Genomic DNA, 27,607 nt, shown 5'->3' on the forward strand with positions numbered 1-27,607 from the left:
CATGACCTGAGCCGAAGGCAGAGGCTTTAACCCACTGAGCCACCCAGGTGCCCCTATTTTTAATTTCTTAAGGAACCTCCATACTAATTTCCATAGTGGCTGTACAAATTTACATTCCCACCAATAGCACACAAGGGTTCCTTTTTCTCCACATTCTCACCAATATTTGTTATTTCTTGTCTTTTTTTTTTTTAAAAGATTTTATTTATTTACTTGAGAGAGAGACAGTGAGAGAGAGCATGAACGAGGAGAAGGTCAGAGAGAAGCAGACGCCCATGGAGCTGGGAGTCTGATGCGGGACTCGATCCCGGGACTCCAGGATCATGACCTGAGCCGAAGGCAGTCGTCCAACCAACTGAGCCACCCAGGCGTCCCAACTTGTCTTTTTGATTATAGCTATTCTGATGGGTATAATGTGATATCTCACTATGATTTTAATTTGTATTTCCCTGGTGATTAGTGGTGCTGAGAATGTTCCCATTCGTCTGTTGGCCATTTGTATGGCCTTTTTGGAAGAGTGTCTATTCAGGTCCTCTGACCATTTTTTAATTGGGTTATTTGGGTTTTTATTTGGTGTCAAGTTGTAGAAGTTCTTAATATATCTAGGATAGTAACCCTTTGCTGATATGTCATTTGCAAATATTTTCTCTGATTCAGTAGGTTGACTTTTTTTTTTCCTTGATGTGCAAAAGCTTTTATTTTGGTGTAGTCCCAGTAGTTTTTTCTTTTATTTCCCTTGCCTGAGGAAACAACTAGAAAATTGTTCCTGGTGTCAAAGAAATTACTGCCTATGTTTTCTTCTAGGACTTTTATGATCTCAGGACTCACTTTTATTTTTGTATTGTGTAAGCTGTCCAGTTTCATTCTTTTGCATGTAGCCATCCAGTTTTCCCAGCACCACTTATTAAGAAATTGTCTTATCCCCATTGTATATTCTTACCTTCTTTGTCATAGATTAATTGACCATGTAAGAGTGGGTTTATTTCTGGGTTTTCTGTTCTATTCCATTCATCTATTTTTGTGTTGGTACCACGCTGTTTTGAATACTATAGCTTTATAGTGTATCTTGAAATCTGAGAGCTTCCAGCTTTGTTCTTTCTCAAGATAACTTTGGCTATTTGGGCTTTTTTTGTGATTCCATACAGTAAATTTTAGGACTGTTTGTTCTATTTCTATGAAAAATGCTATTGATAACTTCATAGGGTTTGCTTTAAATCTGTAATTTGCTTTGGCTAGAACAGACATTTTAACAATATTACTTCTTCCAATCCATGAGCATGGGAATAATTTATTCTCAGTTGAAAGGTTGATTTAAACAAATAGTTCTTTGTCTTTTTATTTTATAGGTGTCTATTCTCCATAGTCTTCTAAGGAAAAGGGATTTTGACAATGTTTAATTTAAAGAGGCTCCTTTGATTTTAATATCTGGATCCTGATATCTCTGGTTCCTGTTGTATTTTTGTTCAGATATTTCTTCAAGAGCTTTGTTCTCCTATGACTCTTCTTTATCATTACCGTACCTTTTCAGAGATGAGCTTCTGGACACACTTGAACCCATTGGTACCTACTAGAGTCAGAATAATCACATTTGTGAAGCTATTTATTATCTTATACTTTTAAATATAATATTCTGGCATGGTTTAGGAATTCAGTGTAATTATATACATTACATTGGTTTAAACCAATATTATTTAGATTATTACATAATTTTTTTTTAAGATTTTATTTATTTATTTAACAGAAAGAGATCACAAGTAGGCAGAGAGGCAGGCAGAGAGAGGAGGAAGCAGGCTCCCTGCTGAGCAGAGAGTGCGATGCGGGCCTTGATCCCAGCACCCTGGGATCATGACCTGAGCCGAAGGCAGAGGCTTTAACCCACTGAGCCACCCAGGCGCCCCAGATTATTACATAATTTTTAATAAATTTGTTATTTTAATCTCCCTGAAACAAATTCCGTATTAATCCCCTTTCTTTTATCCTCACATTATTTTTTTTAAAAGATTTTATTTATTTATTTTACAGAGAGAGATCACAAGTAGACAGAGAGGCAGGCAGAGAGAGAGAGAGAGGGAAGCAGGCTCCCTGCTGAGCAGAAAGCTTGATGCAGGACTCGGTCCCAGGACCCTGAGATCATGACCTGAGCCGAAGGCAGCAGCTTAACCCACTGAGCCACCCAGGTGCCCCTTATCCTCACATTATTGTTTCTGATAATACCTACTTTAAGTTTTCAGTTATTCAGTAGATTTACTACCCATTATGAGATGCTGGGCACCTTGATGTTGTGACTGTAATGAAATTAATTTGTGCAAATTTTCCTCATCAGATTCTTAATTTATATCATCTGATAAAAAATTATATATGGTATATCATAATTATCTCTAATAAATTAGAAACCAATTTGTAAGAAAAAATAAATTGTTAAATTTTGTCTAGTTCACTATTTACTTACCGGCACTAAATTATGTGCAGTAATAATATTTTTCAACTTTTAAGAAGTGACTGCATGTAGTAGTGGAAAACTTTTTTTAATTGTAATTGAGAAATAAATAATGAAAAATGTTAAAATGAACCAATTGATGTTTTATACTACAAAAATATAAAAACTGCAAACATTAGAGCATATGGTTTTGATCCATTTGATCCACTGATGCCATAACGCTGCTGAAATTTTAATCAAAATATTAATATGAATTCTGTATATTACGATCCAACAAAAGGAATTTACCAATAAATTTACTTTTACTATATTTTTAAAGTGGGCATTGCCTTCAAAATGAGAGAAGTCTCAGTCCTTCTCTTTTCTCTCCTTCTCTTCTGCCATCTCCATCTGTTTATATAGAAAGGCTGCTGGGTTTATTTGATACCTCTTAGAAGACTCATGACCATCATTTATTTAATTAAATAAATCCTGACAGTTTTAACCCTGAAAATACTCTATAGAGTTTTTAATGCAGAATACATCTCAATGAAATACTGTCATCTGAAATTTGTAGCATCGTTTGGTCAGTTTTGATTTGGGGCTCATACTTGATATTATGTGTTTTTCTTATTCATCCTGTTTTGTATATGTGGCATGTCTTACTCCATCTACAGTCAGCAGTCTTTAATGTTGATATTTCAGTTTTTTGTTTTTTGGTTTTTTATAGATTTTATTTATTTATTGGACAGAGAGAGATCACAAGCAGGCAGAGAGGCAGGCAGAGAGAGAGGAGGAAGCCGGCTCCCTGCCGAGCAGAGAGCCTGACCTGGGGCTCGATCCCAGGACCCTGGTATCATGACCTGAGCCGAAAGCAGAGGCCTTAACCCTCTGAGCCACCCAGGTGCCCTATTTTAGTTTTTTAAAAAAAGTTTTATTTATTTGGGGGGGTACCTGGGTGATTCAGTCGGTCAAGCATCTGCTTACAGCTCAGGTCATGATCCTGTGGTCCTGGGATTGAGTTCCACATTGGGCTCTCTGCTTAGCACAGAGTCTGCTTCTCCCTTTCCTGTTCCCCCTGCTTGTTAGCATGAGAGTGGTGAACGGGCAGAGGCAGAGGGAGAGGGAGAGAATCTCAAGCAGATGCCCCACTGAGCAAAGAACCCAACATAGGTCTCGATGCCAGGACCTGAGATCATGACATGAGCTGAAAACTAGATTTGGGCACTCAACCAACTGAGGCACCCAGGCCTCCCTGATATTTTAGTTTTAGAGCTGATTTGCCCATTTCTCTAAAGTGCGTATTAGAGTACCTTTGATGAATTCTGGGGTTGGTGCATAGCTTAAGTCAGTTAATTCAAAACATACTCTTCAAATTCAGTCAGTCTATTCCAATACTTCTTTTGTGATTTTTACCGGTCAGTTTGATTTCTATTATAGGTAAGATAACCGGCTTTATTAGAAAATATTGTATAATTGTCTAAAGGGATTTTAATGTACTGATCTAATTTAAGTGTTTGATTTATCTTATGTAGTTCAAAAGTAACAAAATGATTAAAAGATTATATGCATGTTTTTATGATTAGGTGTTATATACAAGAGTTTGAGAATCAAAAGTTTAGGCCATACTTCTAGAAAAGAATTTTATTTTTTTTTAAGATATTTTTTATTTATTTGACAGAGAGAGATCACAAGGAGGTAGAGAGGCAGGCAGAGAGAGAGGGAGGAAGCAGGCTTGCTGCTGAGCAGAGAGCCTCTATAAAGGAATTTTAAAGTCAATAGTGTATCTGGCCACAAAGAATCTGTTCCTGGCTCCAACATTATTAAATAGGTAAGACTGGATGTGTGTGTGTGTGTGTGTGTGTGTAAAAATCAGAGGCTGAACTAGCAGGAGAGAGAAATTATCAATAAAAAGTGAAATAAGAAGATGTTAACTGTTTTTTTTTTTTTTTTAAGATTTTATTTATTTATTTGACACAGAGAGAGAGAGAGAGAGAGAGCAAGCGAGCGGGAGCACCAGACAGCCAAAGAGCCAGAGAGCCAGAGGAAATGCAAGGGGAGAAGCAGAAGCAGGGAGCCCGAGGTAGGGCTCGATCCCTGGACCCTGAGATCAGAGCTGAAGGCAGATGCTTAACCAGCTAAGCCATGTAGGTACCCCTGTATTTCTTTTCCTAAGCTTTTTTTTCCTCTCTTAATATTATTTAAGTTTATAAAGTAATTACTTCCCAAGAAATGTAGCAATGAAAACATAGGGTTAGGGAATTGAGAAAATTCACTTTCAAGTGAACAAATTGTGTGACTTGATTTTTGGTTTTGATTTAAGCAGGACATATTCAGCTGGTTCCTCCTCCTCCCCTTCTGCCCTGCTGAAGTAAAATTTTCAAAAGGTTAAATATTTATTACTATCAGGCAAATATAATGTGAACACATGTCAAAGATTTTATTTAACTCAATGAGGGAAGAAATAAGATGATAAACACGTCTAAAGCACATTTGAAAATTTATACACACACACACACACACACACACACACACACACACACACACAGGGATATTAGCATAAGATTATTCAGTTAGATTTCCGTGGAGAGATTATTCAGTTAGAAAAAAATTGTTACCTTCAACCAGACAATTTATTTACATTTCTTTGAGACAAAAACCTATAGGATACCTTTAACCAGACAGAGTTGTAAAATAGTCCAGTCAATAGAAAGTCAAGCCCAGTAATGCACTGAAAGAACAATACTTTCTTTTTCCTATTTTTAAGTTCTGAGTAATTTTTATGATACCCATACTCTTAATACACATAATTTTGGCGTGTCCATAGTCCTCTGTCTATATTCACTCCCTTGGTGATCTCATTCAGTCATGTGGCTACAAATAACATCAATATTCTGATGACTCTCATGTTCTATCTAGAACTCAGACCTGTTTTCTGAACTCCAGACTCATCCAACTGCCTATGGTACAATGTCCTTAAGACACCTAGTGGATAGTTTAAAATTAATATATCTAAAACTGATCACCTCATCTTCCTTTCTGTAAAAAGTCCACTTCAACTACAACCCCCATCTCTGAATAATGGCTACTTTATTCTTTTAGATGATCAGAACTTATCCATACCTTATTTTCTCATACTCCATAGACAATCCTGCAGGAAACACTAATCCATCTTCAAAATATATCAGAATCTAATTACTTCTCACCACCTCCACTTCTACCACCTTTTATATTATTAGCTATGTCCCTGCAGGGGGCTGAACTCCAGAGAGACAACTTTCCGAAATAAAGCAGGGCTTTGATTTGTCCAAGGGTAAATTAGTAGCTCTCTATAAACTTGAATATACAAACCAGAAAAGCTCTCCAGAGAATCCATTCTGCTGAAAAGTTCAATAAGTGGTATTATTGAGAAGAACATTATTTCTTTGATTTATAATTACTATGTAGCTATTCTTAATATCCCTAGGCACATATAACAACAACTTCTTCTGTTTAAGTATGTTGTGACTTTTATTTTTTTTTTAGTCTCAATTTTTTTTCTTTTCATTTACGTAAGTGATAATGGTCACTCTTCAAAATAATTGGTTTCTCTGATGTACAGGTCATTCTGAAGGAAACAGAATATTCTGATGCTGTATGTATGTATGTATGTATGTATGCAGAAAAGCTCTGTGTTAGTTTGCTGGGACTGCCATAGGGAAGTACCACAAAATAGGGAGCTTCAATAATGGACATTTATTTTCTCATAATTCTAGAGGCTAGATATCTGAGTTCAAGATGTTGGCAGGGTTGGTTTCTTCTAGAGGCCTCTATTCTGGGCTTAGAGGGCCATCTTCTCTCTGTGTTTTCACATGGTCTTTTCCCTGTGTCTCTTCCCTTCTTCATCTTCTTCTTTTTTTTTTTTAAAGATTTTATTTATTTGACACAGAGAAGGAGAGAGAGAGAGAGGTCACAAGTAGGCAGAGAGGCAGGCAGAGAGAGAGAGAGGGGAGGAAGCAGGCTCCCTGCAGAGCAGAGAGCTTGACGCAGGGCTTGATCCCCGGACCCTGAGATCATGACCTGAGCCAAAGGCAGAGGCTTTAACCCACTGAGCCACCCAGGCACCCCATGTCTCTTCCCTTCTTATAAGGACATCTGTCATGTTGGAGCAGGGCCCACCCACATGACTTCATTGTACCTTAATGACCCCTTTCAAGCCCCACCTGCAAATACAGTCACATTTTCAGGTACTGTGGGCTAGAACTTCAAAAAATGAGTTTGGAGAAGGGAGACCACAGTTCACTGTGTCACAACGCTCTCATTTTGACAATGGACACAAATTTCCTGCTCACTTGGGTATCTGGCACAAATGCACTAACTAACGTGCATTATCAAGATTCCAAAATAAGAGAATTCCAGGCCCGGCCTGAGGCATTCTTTCCCTGCAGGTACCTGCTGGATCTGAAGATGCACTAACCTCGGTCAAGCAAATGAGGACAGTACATTAAGTTTGTACCTTTCTTGATTCAACAGAGGTTAGAAGACATTGAAAAACAAGAGATAAAGTTGCATCAAGAAGAAGTCGTATCTTTTGCAAGTGGTAGTGAAAGACTATCTTCAGCACTTGTGAAAACTATTGCTTTGTTTCCATAATAATTGTAGGTACCAGTTCATTCCCAAATATTTCAGCAAATAATTAACATAAAATTGAGATTTTCCATTCTTAAGTAGTCAGTTCCTCTGTTGTTAAGCAGAAAATCTAGGAGAGTTCTATAGTTAGAGATAATAGGCTAAATCAAAGAAGGAGAAAATAGTTATGATTTTTTAAAACCACTAATTGAAGCTTTAAGTGTCTGGCAGTGTTCTAGTGCTTTGGGGCTGAAATCTGCTCAGTTCCTTATTTTCCTTTGTCAGCCGTGTTCACCATGGTAACCTCAATAAAACTCCCCTCCTAAATGTTTTTCTTCTGAAGTGCAAAGCACCTTCTTAAAGAAGAAGGCTGGCAACCTGGTAGGAGTGGGTGTTTGAAAAATAAATGAAAAGTATTCTGCTCTCTTCATGATTGCTGTAGGTGGGAGGAGGTGAGGAAATTATTGAGGGGATAAGATTGGGTGAAAGAAACATTTTGTTTTGGGCTAAGAATCTGATTATTGAGGTAGAAAATTTATTTAAAATATGTTAGAGAAATTTTTCCTGTTCCTAAAATTTCCTTATTTCTCATCGTAGAATTTGGATAAACTTTGTCCATACAAATTCATGATCCATTTTGGAATAGGGATTTCGTATGGGACACATATAGCCAAAACTTGATTCCATAAATTCTGCTTGGGTCCAGATTAGCTTTCTTAGGACTGTTTTGGCATACTTAACTAATGTGGGACTTTGAGTACACCATCAGTTCTCCGTAGGTTTCCTTCAGTCCCTCCCCATAAAATATGGAGGCAGTAGAAACCCGAGTTCTCAGCCTTGCTCACACATTAGAATCAGCTAGAGATGTTTAGAAAAATGCCAGTACCAGGGCCTTATCCAGAGATTTAAGGTCTGGAGTGATATCCAGATTTGATTCTTTTCTTATGTACCCAAGGCAATTTCAATGTCTAGCAAAGTTAAGAATCACTGTATTTATTGATTTCAAAGGGCGCTTCCAACTCCACCATTTTTTTTTTAAAGAAAGTGTAAGTGCATAGGAGTGTGCAGGGGGTAGGGGAAGGGGAAGAGGGAGAGAGAACCCCAGCAGAATCAATGCTGAGTGCAAAGCTTGACATAGACCCCAATTCCAAGATCCTGAGACCACTACCTGAGCTGAAACCAAGAGTTGGTCACCCCACCAACTGTGCCACCCAGGCGCCCCACGGACTCTACCATTCTAAGGTATTCATATACAAATTGACTTTAGCAGGGCTTGACTCTCACAGGAGTATAAATTAGGTACCTTTATTTCAAATTTGTTATATTTCTTTCTGTTCAGGCTCCAGGAAAGAAAGGCATTAACTTTTAATTTAGGAACTTAGCATCTTTATTTCTTTTTATCCACTTATTTTCCAGATAAGCCCAAATCTTATCAGTGTTCAGTGCAGAAGTAACACCTTCATTTTCAAAACACCTTGGTTTTCAGAGTTTTATTGTTTAAAGATGGCTCAAAAGGCATTAACTTGATTCAATATTATTTTTGTGTGTGAAAAAAATGGCCAAAACAAAGTCAATAATGGTTTCTCAGATGACTTTACAACTTGAGGCATAGTGGATAATTTTCCTCTTTAGAACAGTGGTTCTCATTCCTGATGGCACTTTAGGATTGCCTGGGAAGACTTTTAAAAATCCTCATGCCCAGGCTACATCCTAGATCAAATCAAGCTTCCCAGGTAATTCCAAAATGGAGCCATGGTTGAGAATCACTTGCTCTAGAATGAGGCTGTGTAGGCAAACGGTAACAAGCAACTGGTCAATGATGAAATGCTAAGAGTGTGTTAGATATCTCCTTCGTTAGAAACAACACCTTCTTTTGCCTCATAGATAGCACTGTCAGAAACGATTATTATTCTTCTGCTGAAGCTACCATGTGAACTGTTCCTTTAAAGGATTGGCATTGTTAGACTCCAACTATTTCTACTGAAGGGGGCAAATGAAACACTTCCTTCTTAAGCTGATGAATAAAATCTAGAGTGGTCTTCTCACAGACCTTTTTGAAGATGATTTAAACAGCGGATCAAAGAAGAACAAAAAAAGACATTTTTATGGAAATGAATTTGTCAGGTTATATTATAACTCAAAAAGACTCAGGGAGGTATTGCTATTACATTTTCAGTTCATTGTTTCCTGGTAAGTAAAAATGCATATCAGTATTATTCCTCTGTGATTATGTATATTGTGATATTCACCGCAAACTAGAAGAGCCCAGAGTGTCAACACTGTAGTATAAAATGTGTGCTTAATTATCATTCTGGAACTTGGTTCTGGGGTCTCCCCAAAGCCTATAAATCATTATCAAACAAGAAAATCAAGTAATTAAGCTCTCTGGCCTGAATCTGATCTATACTCTCTAAATATATGCTCGGCATAAAAAAGTATTCACTCATCTGGCTAGTTAAACTCCTGTTAATGAACTTGCCTCAGGGAAATGATTTGCTAATGCCTTCTCAAACATAGGGAGTAAAGGTGCTGATTTCCTCCCAATCAAACATGCCAAATCTACTATTGTTTTCAGTGGCCTGAACAGAAAGCCAAGACTGACGTACATGAAAAAGGATGGTAGATGTATTAATAGGAGTTAGTAAAAACAAACAAAAAAGTTGCCTTCACAAATAACATCTGAGCTCTTCTTGAGATGATTCCAAGTCATGCTGCAAATTCATTAATTTGTCTTTCATTTCTAAAATCACACACAACAAGCAATTATTTAGAGTGAAACAATCGGTTTAATATTTATGGGCTTGAGGAAACTTGAATTTAAATTCAGTCTGGGATCTGAATTAGCACCATCTGAGTACAGAAAGAATTCAATACACATGCACAAATTAGTTTTAATAGCAGATATAGGTAAGATACATTTGTTTTACTTGATATACTTGAAGGACCTTTCTTGGAGTTAAACCTATTTGTCTAGTTGACCGGGCATGATACAGGTTGAACACCCCACAGCTCCAGGGCCTTGGCAAAATTGACCTCCAGTGGCTTGCCCGTGCCTTTGGTGAGCCTCAGAGATCGGATGCAACCTCGAAACCTAACATTGGTTGTCAGACCGAACTGGTTGAGGCCATCTGAAAAAAATGAGAAATGGGCTCAGTTTTAAAATGTAGCTTCTATGTTAAAGGTAATTTTTAAAAGATTTTATTTTTTTATTTGACAGAGAGAGACACAGTGGGAGAGGGAACATGAGGAGGGAGAGGGGTAGAAGGAGAAACAGGCTTCCCTCCAAGCACAGAGCCCTATGTGGGCCTCCATCCTAGGACCCTGGGATCATGACCTGAGTAGAAGGAGACCCTTAAAGACTGAGCCACTCAGGCGCCTCTTTGTTAACAGAATTTTTTAAAAATTTAAAAATTTACAAAATTTTTAATCTCTAGTGTAAACATATAGTGTTGCATTGTTTCCAGGTGTACAACCTAGTGATTCAAGAATCCCATATACAACTTGGTGCTCATTGAGATAAGTGTACCCTTAATCCTGTTCATCTATTTTGCCCATCCCCCCACCACCTCCTCTCTGATAACCATCTGTTTGTTCTCTATATTTAAGAATCTGCGTTTTTGCTTTTTGACTTATCTTTTTTCCCTTCTTTTGTGCATTTGTTTTGTTTCTTAAATTCTACATATGAGTGGAATTATACGGTCCTCTTTCTCTGGTTGGCTTATTTAGCATTATACTACCTAGATCTATCCATGTTGCTGCAAATGGCAGGATTTCGTTCTTTTTTAATGGCTGAGTAATATTCCAGTGTATATGATATATATGTAATATATATGTAATATGTATATACACACATACATATTACATGTTCTGGCCTCCTTTGTTAAATATTAATTGACCATAAAAAGGTGGGTTTATTTCTAAGCTTTCTATTCTGTTCCTTTGATCAGTGGGTCTATTTTTGTGCCAGTATCATGTTGTTTGGATTACTGTAACTTTGTAGTATGACTTGAAATCTGAAATTGTGATACTTCCAGCTTTGTGTTTCTTTTTCAAGATTTCTTTCACTATTTGGAATCTTTTATGGTTTTATATACATTTGAAGCATTGTATGAGTTCTGTGAAAAATGCAGTTGGCATTTTGATGGGGATTGCATTAAATCAGAAGATTGCTTTGGGTATTATGGAGGTTTTAACAATATTTGTGTTTCCAATTTATGAGCATGGGATATCTTTACATCTGTTTATGTCATTTTCAATTTCTTAATGTTTTGTAGTTTTCAGAATATAGGTCTTTCACCTCATTGGTTAAATTTATTCCTAGGTATTTGATTTTTTGTGCAACTATAAATGGGGTTGTTTTCTCGTTTTCTCTTTTGGCCACTTCATTATTAGCATACAGAAATGCAATGGATTTCTGTACATTGATTTTGTATTGTGACCTTACTGAATTCCTTATTCTAGATATTCTAGTAGTTTTTTGGCAGAGTTTATGGTGTTCTATATATAGGTATCATGTCATCTGCAGATAGTGAAAATTTTACTTCTTCCTTATCAATTTGGATTGCTTTCATTCCTTTTATCTTACCTGATTGCTATGGCTAGGACTTTTAGTACCATGTTGAATAAAAGTGATGAGAGTGGACATTCTTGTCTTGTTTTTTACCTTAGTGGAAAGCTCTCAGTTTTTCACCATTGAGCATGATGTTAGCTGTGGGGTTTTTACATATGGCCTTTATTATGTTGCAGTTAAACCTATTTGTTGAGGATTTTTATCATACATGGATGTTGTACTTTGTCAAATGCTTTTTCTGCACCTATTGAAATGATTCTACAGTTTTTATCCTTTCTCTTGTTGATGTAATGTGTTATACCAGTTGACTTGTGGTTATTACATCAAAATTGCATCCCGGGAATAAACTCTATAGAGGTGATTTTTTAAAAATGTATTGTTGCATTCAGATGCCTAGTATTTTGCTGAAGATTTTTTCATCTATTTTCATCAGCAATACTGGCCTGCAGTTCTCTTTTTTGGTAGAGTCTTATTCTGGTTTTGGTAATTCTGGCCTCATAGCATGAATCTGGAAGTTTTTCTTCCTCTTCTTTTTTTTGGAATAGTTTTTTTGTTTTTTGTTTTTTGGAATAGTTTGAGGAGAGTAGGCATTAATTCTTTAAATGTTTAAATGTTTGGTAGAATTCACTTGTGAAGCTATCTGGTCCTGGACTTCTGTTTGTTGGGAGTGTTTTGGTTACTCATTCAATTTTATTCCTAGTAATTGGTCTGTTCAAATTTTCTATTTCTTCCTGACTCGGTTTTGGGAGGTTCTATGTTTCTAGGAATTTATCCATTTCCTCTAGGTTGTCCAATTGTTGGGATATAGTTTTTCATAATATTCTCTTAGAATCCTTGGTATCTCTGTGGTATAAACATCATTTCTGATTTTGAGTCTTCTTTAAAAATCTGATGGTTTATTAATTTTCAAAGAACCAGCTTTGGTTTCATTGATCTGTTATATATATATATTTTTTAAGTTTCTATTTCATTTATTTCTATGATAATCTTGATCACTTCTGCTGGTTTTGGGTTTGTTGTTCTTTTTCAAGTTCCTTTAGGTTTAAGGTTATGTTGTTTATTTGAGATTTTTCTTGATTCTTGAGACAGGACTATATTGCTATATACTTCCTTTTTAGAACCATTGTATCCCAGAGATTGTATCCGTATCCCAAAGATTCTGGACAATTGTGTTTTCATTTTCACTTGTCTCCATGTATTTTTTTATTTCTTGTTTAATTTCTTGGTTGATCTATTAATTGTTTAATAGCACGCTATTTAACCTCCATGTATTTGTGGTCTTCTCAGACTTTTTCTTGTGGTTGATTTCTAGTTTCAGTGCATTTTGGTCAGAAAAGATGCATGATGTGACTGGATCTTTCTAAATTTGTTGAGACTTGTTTGTGGCCTAATATGTGATCTATTCTAGAGAATGTTCTATGTGCACTTGTAAAGAATGCGTATCCTACTGTTCTGGGATGGGATGTTCTGATTATATCTGTTAAATCCACCAGGTCCCCTATGTCATTCAAAGCCACTTTTTCTTTGTTGATTTTCTACTTAGACAACCTGTCCATTGATGTAAGTGGAATGTTAAAGTGCGCCCCACTGTTACTGCATTAATATTATTTCCTTTATATTTGTTATTAATTTTTAATGTATTTGGGTGTATAAATATTTACTATTGTTGTATCTTATTTTTGGATTGTCCCTTTAGTATCATATAGCGCCCTTCTTTGTCTCTTTTTACAGTCTTTGTTTTAAAGTCTATTTTGTCTGATAGAAGTATTGCGACCCTAGCTTTCTTTTCACATCCGTTTGCATGAAAAATGTTTCTCCATCCCCTTACTTTTGATCTGCAGGTGTCCCTAGATTTCAGATGAATTTCTTATAGACAGCATATAAATATTGTTTTTTTATCTTGCTTTTTATCTTTTTTTTTTTTAAATCCATCCTATTACCCAATATCTTTTGATTGGAGCATTTAGTCCATTCACATTCAAAGTAATTATTATCTGATAGGTATGTATTTATTGCTATTTTGTTATTTGTTTTTGCAGATCTCTGTTCATTTCTTTCTGTTCTCTTTTCTCACCATAAGGTGTCTTTCTTTAGTGATATACTTGGATTCCTTTCTTTTTTTGTTTTGCATATCTATTACTGGTATTTTATTTGATTACCATAGGCTTGTACATAACATCTGCATATGGCAATCTATATTAAATTGATAGTCACTTAAGTTTAAACCCATTTTTTATTCCTCTCCTCCCTACATTTTAGGCATATGGTGTCATACTTCACATCTTTTTATTTTGTGAGTCCCTTGACTGATTTTTACAGATACACGTATTTTTACTGCTTTGTACTTCCTACTTTTCTTACTCTTATTTATGGTCTTTCCCTTCCACTCAGAGTCCCATTTAACATTTCTTGGAGGCTGATTTTGTGGTCAGGAACTCCTTTAACCTGTGTTTGTCTGGGAAACTCTCTCCTATTCTGAATAATAGCCTTACTGGATAGAAAATTCTTCGATGCAGATTTCTTTCCTTTTAGCACTTTGAATATATTATTCACTGCCTTCTGGCTTGCAAAGTTCCTGCTGAAAAATCTGATAGCCTTATGGGATTTCCTTTTGTATATAACTATTTTCTTTTCTCATGCTTCTTTTAAATTTCTCTTTTTATCACTATGTGTTTTGATGTGGACCCCTTGGGTTGATTTTGTTGAGGATCTTTGTGCTTCCTGGTCTGAATTTCTGTTTCTTTCCCCAGGTTTGGAAAGTTTTCAACTATTATTTCATCAAATAAGTGTTCTGCCCCCTTTTATCTCTGTTCTTCTTCTGAGAGCCTTATAATGCAAATGTCCTTACTCTTGATGGAGTCACTGAGTTCTCTAAGTCTATTCTCATTTTGCTTAATTTCTTTTTCTCTCACCTGCTTAGGTTGATTACTTTCCATTACTCGGTCCTCCAGTTTGCAGATGTGTTCTTCCGCTTCTGCTAATCTGCTATTTATTACATCTAGGGTACTTTTAATTTCAATTATTGTGTTCTTCATGTCTGATTGGTTCTTTTTTAAAAAATCTTTGTTAAGAGTCTCATTGATGTTCTCCACTGTTCTCTCAAGTCCAGTGAGGACATTTATGATCATTACTGTAAATTCTCTATCAGGCATATTATCTATATTTCACTTAGGTCTCTTGCTGTAATTTTGTCCTGTTCTTTCATTTGGTACATTTCCCTCTGTCTCCTTATTTTGTCTAACTCTCTGTATCTCTGTGTTAGGAAAGTCAGCTAAGTCTCTTGCTCTCAAAAGTAGTGGGTGAGTGAGTATGCCCTTTTAACAAGGCAGAGCTGGTCACCTGACAGAGGGAATGTGCCTCTGTGGCTGTGACCAGGCCAATCTGCCAAATGCAGGTAAGCAGGGTGCACAGTTTTAACATGCCACATATGCCCTCTGTGACTGGCCACTGCTGCTGGCATGGAGGCCCTGCAAAGCATGAGGTTGGGAGATGCAGTGTTGGCAATGTTTGTGCTGGTCTTTGGAGGTAGGGAGGTCACAGAGCCAAGACTGAAGCAGGCCAGGCTGGAGTGTATGGGGCTTAGTGTAAGCAAGTTAGGTAATGAATGTTGGGTCTGCCCTGGTTCCTGCTGGTGGCTGTGCGTTTGTGGGGGGAGGCAGGGGAGGGAAACGGCATCCGTTGGCTTCTTTGTTCCTGGAATAGTCTCCCAGCAATCTCTGTCTCTCTGGAACACTAAATAACTCCCTCTTCTATGTCCCAGGTGTGTTTTAAATTGCTGTTTCTTTGCTGTTTTTTTTTTTTAAGATTTTTATTTATTTATTTGATAGACAGAGAGAGATCACAAGCAGACAGAGAGGCAGGCAGAGAGAGAAAGGGAAACAGGCTCCCCGCTGAGCAGAGAGCCCGATGCGGAACTCGATCTCAGGACCCTGAGATCATGACCTGAGCTGAAGGCAGAGGCTTAAACCACTGAGCCACCCAGGCGCCCTTGCTGGTTTTTTTTTTTTTTTTTTCTCCCCACAGGCTCTTTCTTGTGCTCTCTCTTTATGGGTGGGGACTTCTTACCATCCTTCTGGCTCTCCCAGAGTCAGGTCTGCTGATTTTTAACATTCCAGGCTTTACTGGTGGTTGTTAAGAAGTGACAAAATTTGGCTCTCTGATTTTCAAAGCCAGGTATTATAAGGATTTGTCTTCCCTATGCAGACTCTCCAGTGTGATAGTCTCCTCTCTCTTCTCTCCACACCTGCAGCTCCCTCCCTCCCTTCTGCCAATGGCAAACCCAGCTCCTCACTGGGGTTGTGCCCTTCCTATGTCTTCAGTGTGGCCTCTTCTCTACACTTAGTTGTGGAGTTTTTTCTTCCTGTCTTCAGTTCATTTTCTGGGTTATTTACACTGATGTGTATGTTATCGAGTGTGTCTGTGGGACGAGGTGAGCTTAGAGTCCTTTCTGCCATCTTCCTGAAAAGTTTTTAAGGGAATGTTTTAAAGTCAGCTGTTAGCTGGACATTTTAGGTAAAGTTAGGGATTTTGTTCTTAGCTTTGCTCACAGTTAAACCTATAGCATTTCTATAGTTATGTGTTCTGAAATCTGGAGACCTGCAGAATTATGTATTTTAAGATAGCAATTTGGTTTGGAATGAATAAAATTATAGCTGTGATATATTATGGGATTTAATGAAAGAATTCAATTGACCAAATACTTTAATGAATTAGGATATGGGCTTTTAATGGTGACTTTATTAGTTTTTTACATTGTAAATATACATCCCCAAATGTTAAGTTGGTTGAAAACTCACACAGATTTTGTTTTTGTTGCTAAGAAGACACTCCATTCTTTCAGCAGGCCTTGCAGGTGCTAACTAGGATCCCATTTCATAGACCATGAATGGAGAAATACACTGTCTCTTTCATAATATTTGGGGGTTATCCTGATTGAAGCGGAAGTAGGTTCTTTTCAAACTTAGAAGCAATTTTGGAAAAAGGAGTTGTGAACTGGTCCCCATTGCTCCTGTATCTTTTTCTCCATTAACCAACTCTGAATATACATTTTGCTTGTTTTGTTAAGCAGAGGAGCTTTACATAAATGGGAATTTATGTAAAGAGAAACCATTTTTCTCTTGCCAAAATGCTGAAAGACCATTCCAAGAATGTGTTATTGCTGTATTTGTAAAGAGGCAGTTGGGTTATTTCTCATCAAGTTGGGCACTCTTGTTTACGGTCACTTTTGGTAAATCTCTGTGGTTTTGATGTTATAATTCATGTGCTGGTTAGGGATTTTGAATGCAGATTTATTGCTTGGGTTTCTTTGTAATATAAACTCTATAATAACCTAAGGGGGAAATTAGCTGGTTTAACCCAATGATTTCCAGAACTTGAGGAAATAAGTTCCATTACATTTTATGATTCCTTTGGTATATTAATTTTAAAAAAATCAGAAAGAACACCAACTCTGGCCTTCATTGCTCTTAAATGCCTCATATCTTTTATAAGCCAAATTCATTTCCTCTAGCCCCCATCTCCCCATGAATGAAACTTTGGGGGCTATCATGTAAAGTTCAGTCCCATGTGGTTTATATAAGTAATATGCTCATTTTACGCACTGGAAATTTCAGGTGAGGTGTTATTTATGGGAGTAGATTCTAAAGCTAGGAAGTATACTTAAGCACACATTCTTGGACATATTTACAGAAAAATAAATATTTTAAATCCAGTAACAGCAAAGAAATTCTTGATGGAGTAGATAAGACTCACCTGGGAAACCACCAACAAACACAGGGTCATTTGTATCAGCTGATGTAGAGGCTTGGTTTGGGCTCTGGGCTTCCACTTGATTCCCATCTACTGTAAGCTCAATGCGGTGTTTGATCTTGTTGGCTGTGACTTTATGCCACTTTCCGTCACACAAATGCCCTGGGATCCCAGCATCATAGACAGCAGTGAATCGGCCGGCACCATTGTCCACATGAAACATAAGCTAGAAAGTAGGAAATCAAACAGTCACAGATGGTATCATCAGAAAGGTATCATGATGTCATGATGGTTCACATAGCAAAAATTGTTATGTTTCTAGGAGAGTCATCAGCCGGAAGAGTTAGAAATGAATATATCTGGGGCATTTTAAAACTTAAAAAAAAAAATGTTGGCTGAAGTTAAAATACAAATTTAATAACCAGGAGTCACAAATTATGTTTTTTGCTTCTGGGCATTGTTGGGAGCAATAGGCAAGATGTGTGAGACTCATAATAATTCTGCTTTCAGAAAATGTGACATATAATTTGAGGCTAGCTGACCAAAAAAAAAAAGACCTCATATGCACAGGGACAAATCCTACCATAGATCTTTATAGAGTGTGAGAGTTCTTAATGAACCTTACAAAATTTCTTAAAAGATGTTTAGAGTGATTCATTCATTCGATTTACAAATTCATTTTAGAGGATTATTTTTTTTTTAATGTAAGCTTTTGATGTTTTAATTGCATATATTCTTTTTTCCTTCATGGATTCCATTTTATATGCAGGATTGAGAATAACATCAATTACTTTCCTGGGCAGGCTTCATGTCACAGTGCCAAAGACTTTGAGCCAGGAGGCCAGTTAAATTCTTAACAATGAAAAATTTAGATTGGAAGTTCATGTCTAAATGAGAAAAATCTGTTTTCAGTAACATGGCACAGTCCCTGAAATTTGAGATGACAGAATTCTTTTGAAGCTGATGAAGGAAAGAAACATATTGAAACATTAAAAACACTCAGTCTGGCAACACATTTGACAAGGTAAAAGAAAAACACAAGGGTTTTAAAAAGAAGATGGCAAACTGCAATAGGTGAAAAGTTTGTAAATTAAATGTAATGTAAAGATTAAGATTTTACTACATTGGGTAGAGTTTGTAATAGCAGGACTTGGTGAGAAATACACATGTATCGTACTGAAACTTGTTACCCCAACAAATTGATAATAACAGTTGTTGTAAGCAGGTGATGAAATGAAGCTTACTCTAAGATGTAGTGAACGTGTTTGAAAATCTGCAAAGCTATTAGCCTCCCGCCTTCACCTTTTTCTTTTTTGCCTCTGATGATGGTTTAAAGACAGGAGGGGGAGAGGAGGCAACGGAAAGCATATTTGAGGTTACCATGTGGTCTTTCTTCTTGGGAGGCCACAACACTATATGAGTGGAAATATGACCAGAGATGTAGTATGATTCCTATTTAAGAGCCAGAGAGAAAACTTGGGTAACTTCTTGCTTTGTCTGACTCTTTACCTGCTGCCTGTACAAAGTATATACACAGGTCATTTCATTGCAGGACGCTGTTCAAAGGCAGCCAGGGACTGGAGATGTGTTTAGAATTAGCTTACCCATTGTAAGCAAATTGACAAAATTTATTATACTAATATAAATTTAGTATAAATCTGCACTTTGTTTGAAATGGTATCAAGATGCTTTTAAATAACCACTGAGAAAGTGGTATGTCAGTTGGCCACCTTGACTTCTTAGAAGTGCCTACTGGGTTAGTAGAGGCAAAGACTGATTTTAGACAATGCAGGCCTCTCCTCTTTTTTCCATTGGAATCTATAGTTTTACATACAGGGTATTCGTGTACCTTTAACAACACAGTAAGAGCCAGAGATCTAAAACCATCTGGCCCTTTATTCGTTAACACAGTTGGCTTACTGTAGAATTAGCACATCAAGAGTTTACACTGGTCTACAGAGTAAGTACGCTGAAAACACACATTAGAGATAATCTAGAAGGATGGAAAGATATAATCTAGTTTCTCCCAACAAAGAACACAGTAGGGCTTCACAAAGAGGTTCTTATATATGAAAAACACTATTGTGAGGAAATCAGAAACAGTTCGAAAACTGACACTCACCTTTTCATCAATCATTTCAATACCCATTCCATCCATTTTCTGACTGCTGATTCCCAGAAGAACTCCAGTGGTTCTAGTTGTGCGGAATTCAAATTCTACAAGAAGGTCCAATCCTACTTTGAATGCACCAACTGTAAAATGAAGATTTTTTTTTTTAAATCATGAATTATCGTTTAGGGATTGTTAATTCAAATTCATACAAAGCTGTGGTTTAGATTTCATCAGTTCAGATGTTAGTCAATTATAATAAGTTTCAGACTCTGTTATGGTCCATACTTCCAACTACTATCATATGACACACTTTATAGTTATTGCTTATTTTCTTGGTTGCCTTCCCTCCTGGCATGTAAGTTCTGGGAGGGCAATTTTATTTTTGTGCCTACCAAAGTATCTGGCACATGGGGAGGTTTAATACATAGTTGTTGAATAAATAAATGGGTGAACCCACACTGAGATTAACTCAAAGAATCTCATAGCACTATATGGTTATGATAGAAGTCCTACTGTTAGATTAAGTCTAGCATTTCAGTGATTATTCAGTAAGATTTTACCAGGTCACTCTAAGATTACTATGCCACAGTGATCTGAAAGGGTTCAAACTTTCCCATTTTATTAATAAAGAAAGGAATTACAAGCACAGTTTTGAAGGAATAGAATCTGGGACACAAATAGATGTTTCCAGTTCATCCAGGCAAGATTTTTCTATAATTTCCTATATTTGATACATTATTTAATCTTTTAGAGAATATTTAAGACCTGCCTCTTAGAAACAAAATCATTCATTAAGAGCAGGCTAGACCACATGAACTGCATGGAGTGCTTGGGAAGAATTCATGGAAACTTTCTGCATGTCTTCTATTTATTAGGCAAGAAATAAGTGCTGTGTGTAACCACAATTGTCTCTCGTGAAGGGTAGTGTCACTTATGTGAAAAACTTGTTGTTCTACTTAGAACCTTGATGGCTTTGCAATGTGCACAGGTGGATTTGGAGCAGATTTCAAGAGAAAAAGAAGCAATTGTTCTGCAAAATAAAACAGAAAGTACTTGTTTTTAATCCCTGAAAGGGAGAAGTAAGGAACAACATGAAGCAGTTCAGCTGAAGACAGAGAGAGTGAAGTGGCCAGCAAAAGCCACAGTGATTGGGTAGCTGAAAAGTTTTTAAAGGTTTAATTGAAGTTGTATCTTTCCAGTGACATAAACTTTTCTAACTGCCCAAGTCTTATATAAATTGTATTACACTCTCTGTTGAGGGGATGGCAGGAGTTGTTGGAAATTGGGGAGGCTCCTCATTTTCTGGTCCAGTTTGATCCAGAACCAAAAGAGCCCAGGCAGAATGGCAAGTCAGTATATCAACCACTGAAACTTGCCATCAAATTTGACTAAGAGAATACCAGCCATCTGTGAGTTTGCAAAAATCTTGGGGAAGACTGGATTTTCACTGCACGTGCAATATTGGACTCATCATTACTCCCAGTGTTTTAATGTTTAACGTATCTTTTTTTAATTTCTTTTCTGCTTCTGCTATAGGTGAAATGTCCCACTTTTACTCTTTGTTCGAGGGCCCTGCCCCTCCATCTCTGAAAACTTTTGCATGTGAGTATTCATCTCACTTTTAAAGCCTAACTCCAATGTAATTCCTGATTTTCCCAACCAAGATTAATTTTTCTTCTAAATATCCACAGAAAATTGCTTGTATGTCTTTTATAGTTTTAAATATTTTTTATTTGACTTCTTATGATTTCTGAACAGACCAATACTTACCTATTGATAGGATATTTTTGAAGGAAGGAACAATACCTTATTTACTTCCATTTCCCATTATAACTTCTATATATTATGTGTGCATTAATTCTTTTCTAAAAATAAATGCATGTATCTATGGTAACCCTAGGACTAAATAGGCTATGTTAATAGTCTATGTTAATGCCTTTTTTGGTTATTATATAGAATTTATTTTCTTTCCTCTTTTCCAAATTGTGCATTTAATATCAGAGATCCAGACTTGGTCTGGAAATGCTCACTAGAAGGGGCAGATCCTTAAAGTCAGGGGAAAAGGACGAGCCATCATCACCATCAATGAGACATAGACACTAGTATGTGTGTATTGGGTGTATGAGTGGGTGACTATGACATGAAGACTCACAAAGAATTGAAGAGAGGAAGAAAGAAAAATGCTATCTCATTTTCAGAAAGATAGGGAAAACTGGAAAGTAGATAAATTACATGTATAAACATATAGACCTTCTTGTAGAACTAAATTTATTTTGATATTGATCTCTAGGGAAGAAGATGAAATAAACTTTCCAAATAGCCTTTTACTTTCTTTTTTCTATTAGTTTGCCTAAGAATAAGATACCTTAATGTTTGACATTTTTATTACTTCTATACATTTTTATTTCTGGTTTAGGTATACTAGTTTAAGAAATTCAGGGCTTTTATTTTCCCCTATAAGCAAGAAGTTAATATTGATACATATTTAATATTCAACAGGAAAAAAATGGGAGTGCCTTACCTGCTTTGGCAAAACCTGTTCCATCAAAATATGTTCCTTTCTGAGCATTAGCAAAACATGTTCCAACATGGAAGCTGGAGGTTGGCTGTTCGAGGTCAGCAGGGGCCTCCACCATCTGAAAATTCCTGATGCAGCCATCAATGCTGTAGGTCACCTAAATATTCAGGTCAGAAAAAAACAGATATCAGGTTTTACCAGATCTTTGCCTTTATATGGAACTCAGCAATTTGTGGGAATGCTGTGTGCTAGCAATCATTGGCCAGTTGTCTTAAGGTAGCCCCCAAACTACCTGGAGCTGTACTATCACCCCAAGCTCCCCACAAAAAGTGCAGAGAATCCGGTGCTGTGCTTTTCCACTAGGATGTATCTTGCCTGTGTCTAGATTGTTCTGATATTTTAAATAGTGTACACTGTGTCTCTAATGCGACCTCTGGTTTGCAGAACTATGTGCTCCATGTGAATATCATAACTTTTAATTAGTCTCTTATGCTGGATCTTGTCCAAGATGGTGTGATGTAGGAAGATCCTGAACTCACTTCCGTGGACCCACTAAATCTATAACTGCTTATGAAGCAATTCCTCCCGTAGAAGAATCGAAGGCTGACTGCATAGCACAACGAAAGGTAAAGAGAATGGCAAGAGACATAGCAATGAAGTGAACCTCTACCCCCAACACTATGAATAGCAGTGGTGAGGGATAGTGTTGAGGGACTGAAAACAGATTTCTCTACAGAAAAAGAGCAACTAGTACCTAAAAGGTTCAGCTCCAGAATGCTGCCAAATGGCTGGGGAGCTGCTGGAACTCTCTGGGTCAGTGGTCTGGTCTAGTGAGAGCCATGGTTTATGTTCCCCCTACCCTTTTTAAAAATTTTTAAAAGATTTTATCTACTTATTTGATAGAGTGAGATGTGGAGGGAAAGGGAGAAGCAGGCTTCCCACCGAGCAGGGAGCCTGATGTGGGGCTTGATCCCAGCACCCTGAAGGTGGATGCTTAACAACTGAGCCACCCCGGTGCTCCTGTTCCCCTTGCATGTTGATAGCATGGAGCACAGCAGGAGCCCTTGCTGGCCTATTGCCTCCATGAAGCCCCAGGCCCATAGATTACACCAGCTCCAGCTGTCCCACCGAGATGACCCCAGGGTAATACACACCTGGTCAGTGCTACCACTGGTCAGTGCTCCCTCTAGCTCCAGCAGTCACACCAAGTCACAGGAGCAATGCATATTGAAACACTCCAGGCCTGCACTACCTCAGCTCCAGATGGTATGCTAGTGGACCCAAGCACAGACCACTCCAAGATCTTCTGACTGATGCCTGACTGAGCACCACCAGGGTGCTTCCTGCACTGAGTGCCCCGGGAACCACCAGGCCATGCTTGACTCAGTTCCAGCTGTTCCACCAGGGGACCCCCCCCATGGGGAGCACCCCAGGACTCTCCAGCCTGTCAGGAGAGCCACCTTCAGCTCTAGCCACCCCAGGACGGCCCCCTCTGCAGAAAGTCCCCCGGCTTATACCTGCTTTAGCTGTCCTGCCAGGGTGTCCTCAGCACAGAGAGCCCTGGGAACTCCTGGATCGTACATACTTCGGCTTCAATTGTCCTATCAGAATAGCCTCTGTGCACAGAACCTCAGGACCACCCCAGCACATACCCAGTTCAGCTCCAGCACAGAGTGCCTTGTGACCCCCAAGCCCATGCCAGCCAGCAAGAGTCACCAGGAACACACAGTCTGCACAGGGGATGACCATACATAAGACCATTCCTTACAATTTAGGAGAAGTAGCTGTTCTGAAACACAAAGTCAAGCAAAATGGGGAAAAAGAAATATGTTCCAAACAAAAGAACAAGGCAAAACTTCAGAAAAAGAACTACATGAAACAGAGATAAGCAAGATGCCTAATGAAGAGTTTTAACTAATGATCGTAAAGATACTCACTGGACTGGAGAGAAGAGTGGAGAAGAACTCAGTGAAAACTTCAACAGAGATGGAAAATATAAAAAGGAACAAATCAATTTTGAAGAATATAATAACTGAAATGAAAAATACATTAGAGGGATTAACAGGAGATAAACAGAGGCAGAAGAGCAGATCAGTAATTTGGAAGATGGTAATGGCTAACAGCAAAAAGGAAAAAGAATTTTTAAAAAATAGGATAGGTTAAGGATCTCTTGGATGACATTAAGCAAATAAACATTTGCATTATAGGGGTGGCAGAAAGCTTCCTTAACCAAGGAAAGGAAATAGACTTCCAGGTTCTAGAAACACAGATAGTTCTAAACAATAATTAAAATGCCAGAGATTAAAGATAAAGAGATAATTTTTAAGAGGAGCAAGAGAAAAGCAAAATTATGTACTAGAAAAATCTTATGAGTCTTATCTGCTGATTTTTTAGTAGAAATTTTGCAAGCTAGAAGGGAGTGACATGATATATTCAAAGTGTGGAAAGAAAAATAAAACTTATAACTTATAATAATACTCTACCCAGCAAGATTATCATTCAGAATTGAAGGAGAGAAAAAGGAGTTCATCATCACTGAAGTGGCCTTGTAAGAAACGTTAAATGGACTTCTTTGAAGGGTAAGGGCATAATTAGATGTAAGAAAACTATGAATAAAAACAGGTAAAATATGACAGCATAGACATAAAGTGTGGAGGAGGGAGTAAATATTTTCCTTTAGAATGTGTTTGACTTTAAATGGTGATCAATAGAGACTGTTATGTACTTGAATATTACATGTGAACCTCATGGTAACCACAAATCCCAAACATATAATAGATACACAAAAATATAAAGAGAAAGCCAGCCATGACACTACAAAGAGTCGTCAATCACAAAGAGTGCAATAGAAGAAAGAAATAGAGAACTATGGAAACAATGAGAAAGCAATTAACAAAATGGCATTAAGTACATATTTAATTATGTTAATATAAATGACCTAAATGCTCCAATCAAAAGACAGAGAGTAAAAAAAGCAAGACCCATCTATTTGTTTTATACAAGACACTCACTTCAGACCTAGAAACACTTACAGACTGAAAGTGAAGAGATGGAAAGAGCTATATGGTGCAAATAGAAGAGGGAAAAAAAAGCCAGGGCAGGGGTATCTATAATTAGACAAAACAGACTTTAAAACAAAGACTAACAGGAGACAAAGAAGGACATCACACAATGATAAGGGATCAACCCAGCAAAAGGACATAACAATTGTAAATATATATTCACCCAATATCATAGCATCTAAGTACATAAAGCAGATATTAACAGACATAAAAGGAGAATTGACAGCAATACAATAATAGCAGGAGATTTTCATACCCCACTTATATCAACAAATACATCATCCAGGATGAAAATAGGGAAATAGTGTCTTTGAAGGACACACTAGATCAGATGGACATAACAAATATACACAGAACATTCCATCTCAAAACAACAGAATACACACTCTCTTTAAGAGCAAATGAAATATTCTCTAGGATAGATCACATGTTATGCCACAAAATATGACTGGAGACTGACATCATTTGCATCTTTTCTGGTCACATGGTATAAAGCTAAAAAAACGTCACAAGAAAAAATTGAAAAAAAAAATGTGGACACTAAACAGCTTGCAACTAAACAACCATCAGGTTACTGAAGGTATTAAAAATGAAAATGAAGGGGCGCCTGGGTAGCTCAGTGGGTTAAGCCTCTGCCTTCGGCTCAGCTCATGATCCCAGGATCCTGGGATTGAGCCCCACATCGGGCTCTCTGTTTCAGCAGGGAACCTGCTTCCCCCTCTCTCTCTGCCTGCCTCTCTGCTTACTTGTGATCTCTGTCAAATAAATAAATAAATAATCTTAAAAAAATGAAAATGACAATACAATGGACACAGAAAAATCAGTTCTAAAGGGGAAATTTATAGCAATTGATAGGCCTACCTCATGAAAAAGAAATCTCAAGTAAAAAATCTAACCTTATGTATAAAATAACTAGATAAAGAACAAATAAGAACAAAAGTGAAGAGAAGAAAGGAAATGATAAAGATCTGAGCAGGAATAAATGAAAGAGACAAAACAATAGAAAAGATCATGGGGTGCCTGGGTGTCTCAGTCAGTTAAGTGTCAGCCTTCTGCTCAGGTCATGATCCCAGGTCCTGGGATAAAGCCCTGCATCAGGCTCCTTACTCAGCAGGAGTCTACTTCTCCCCCTCTCCCTGCCTGTTGCTCCCCCTGCTTGTGCTCTCTCTGCCAAATAAATAAAAAAAATCTTAAAAAAAAAACAATGAAACCAAGAGCTGATTCTTTGAAAAGGTAAACAAAACTGGTAAACCTTTAACTGGACTCACCAAGAAAAAAAGAGTACCTAAATAAAATCAGAAATGAAACAGAACAATTGATACCACAGAAATACAGAGGATTATAAGAGACTACTATGAAAAATTATATGCAAACACATTGGACAATTTAGAGAAATGGGCAAATTCTGAGAAGTATACAATCTTCCAAAACTGAATTAAGAAGAAACAGACAATCTGGAGAGACCAATTGCTAGTAAGAAAATTGACTGTGTAATCAAAAGCTACCAACAAACAAAGTCTTAAACCAGGTGGCTTCGCAGGTGAATACTACCAAACATTTAAAGAAGAGTTAATATAATATACAGAAGATATATAATTCATATGTAATTCCTCTCAAACTATTCTAAATAGTAGAAGAGGAAGGAACGTTTTCAAATACATTCTATGAGGCCAGCATTACCTTGATACCTAAACCAGACAAATATGCCACAGAAAAAAGGAGAACTATAGGCCAATTATCTCTGATGAACATAAAAGCAAAAAATCCTCAACAAAACATTAACAAATCACATTTCATGGCATATCAAAAATGCAATCAAATAGGACTTATTCTGGGGATGCAAGAATGGTTCAACATTCAAAAACCAATATATACTACCTTTAACACAATGGAGAATAAAAATCATTTAATCCTCTCAATAGATGCAGAAAAAACACTTGATAAAATTCAACATCTGTTAATAAAAACTCTTAACAAGGTGGGTTAGGAGGGAACATACCTCAACATAACATAATAAAGGTCATATATGAAAAACCCAGAATTGAGGTACATAGGGTGAAAAACTGAGAGCTTTTCTCTAAGATCAGGTTCAAGACCAGGATGTCCATTCTTGACACTTTTATTCGACATAGTACTGAGTATCCTAGCCACCACAATCAGGCAAGAAATAAAAGGTGTCCAAATTGGTAAGGAAGAAGTTAAACTGTTAAACTGTCATTACTTGCAAATCACATACCATACAAAAAACAAAAAAAAAAAAACAAAAAACCCCCAAAACCCTTAAAGACTCAGCCAAAAAAATTATTAGAAGAAATGAATACAGTAAAATTACAGGATACAAAATTAATACCCAGAGATTAATTGCATTTTTATATACTAATAAAAATGTAGCAGAAAGAGAATTTAGAAAATAATTCCACTAACCACTGAAATAAAAAGAATAAAGTACCTAGGAATAAACTTAACTGATGAGGTAAAAGACCTGTACTCTAAAAACTGTAATGCACTGATCAAAGAAACTAAAGATGACACAAACAAATGGAAAGATATTCCATGTTCATGGATTGAAGAA

At 37.1% G+C, this 27,607-nt stretch overlaps 1 protein-coding gene across 5 annotated transcripts in view; it reads right to left on the reverse strand.

Annotated features, from left to right (window-relative positions):
- Window positions 1-8,051: 8,051 nt before the first annotated feature.
- LOC116588466 (laminin subunit alpha-2) overlaps window positions 8,052-27,607 on the reverse strand; it is a 640,912-nt gene continuing 621,356 nt past the window's right edge. For all 5 annotated transcript variants that reach the window (XM_032339558.1, XM_032339559.1, XM_032339557.1 and 2 more), the window contains 4 exons: window positions 21,977-22,130; window positions 19,465-19,595; window positions 17,346-17,568; window positions 8,052-10,152 (listed from right to left, as the gene is read on the reverse strand). In XM_032339558.1, the coding sequence (XP_032195449.1) occupies window positions 9,995-10,152; window positions 17,346-17,568; window positions 19,465-19,595; window positions 21,977-22,130 (666 nt within the window). In that variant the 3' untranslated portion in view covers window positions 8,052-9,994. The remainder of the gene's footprint in view (window positions 10,153-17,345; window positions 17,569-19,464; window positions 19,596-21,976; window positions 22,131-27,607) is intronic.

Source organism: Mustela erminea, chromosome 4, assembly GCF_009829155.1.
Source record: "Mustela erminea isolate mMusErm1 chromosome 4, mMusErm1.Pri, whole genome shotgun sequence".
Taxonomy (NCBI): domain Eukaryota; kingdom Metazoa; phylum Chordata; class Mammalia; order Carnivora; family Mustelidae; genus Mustela; species Mustela erminea.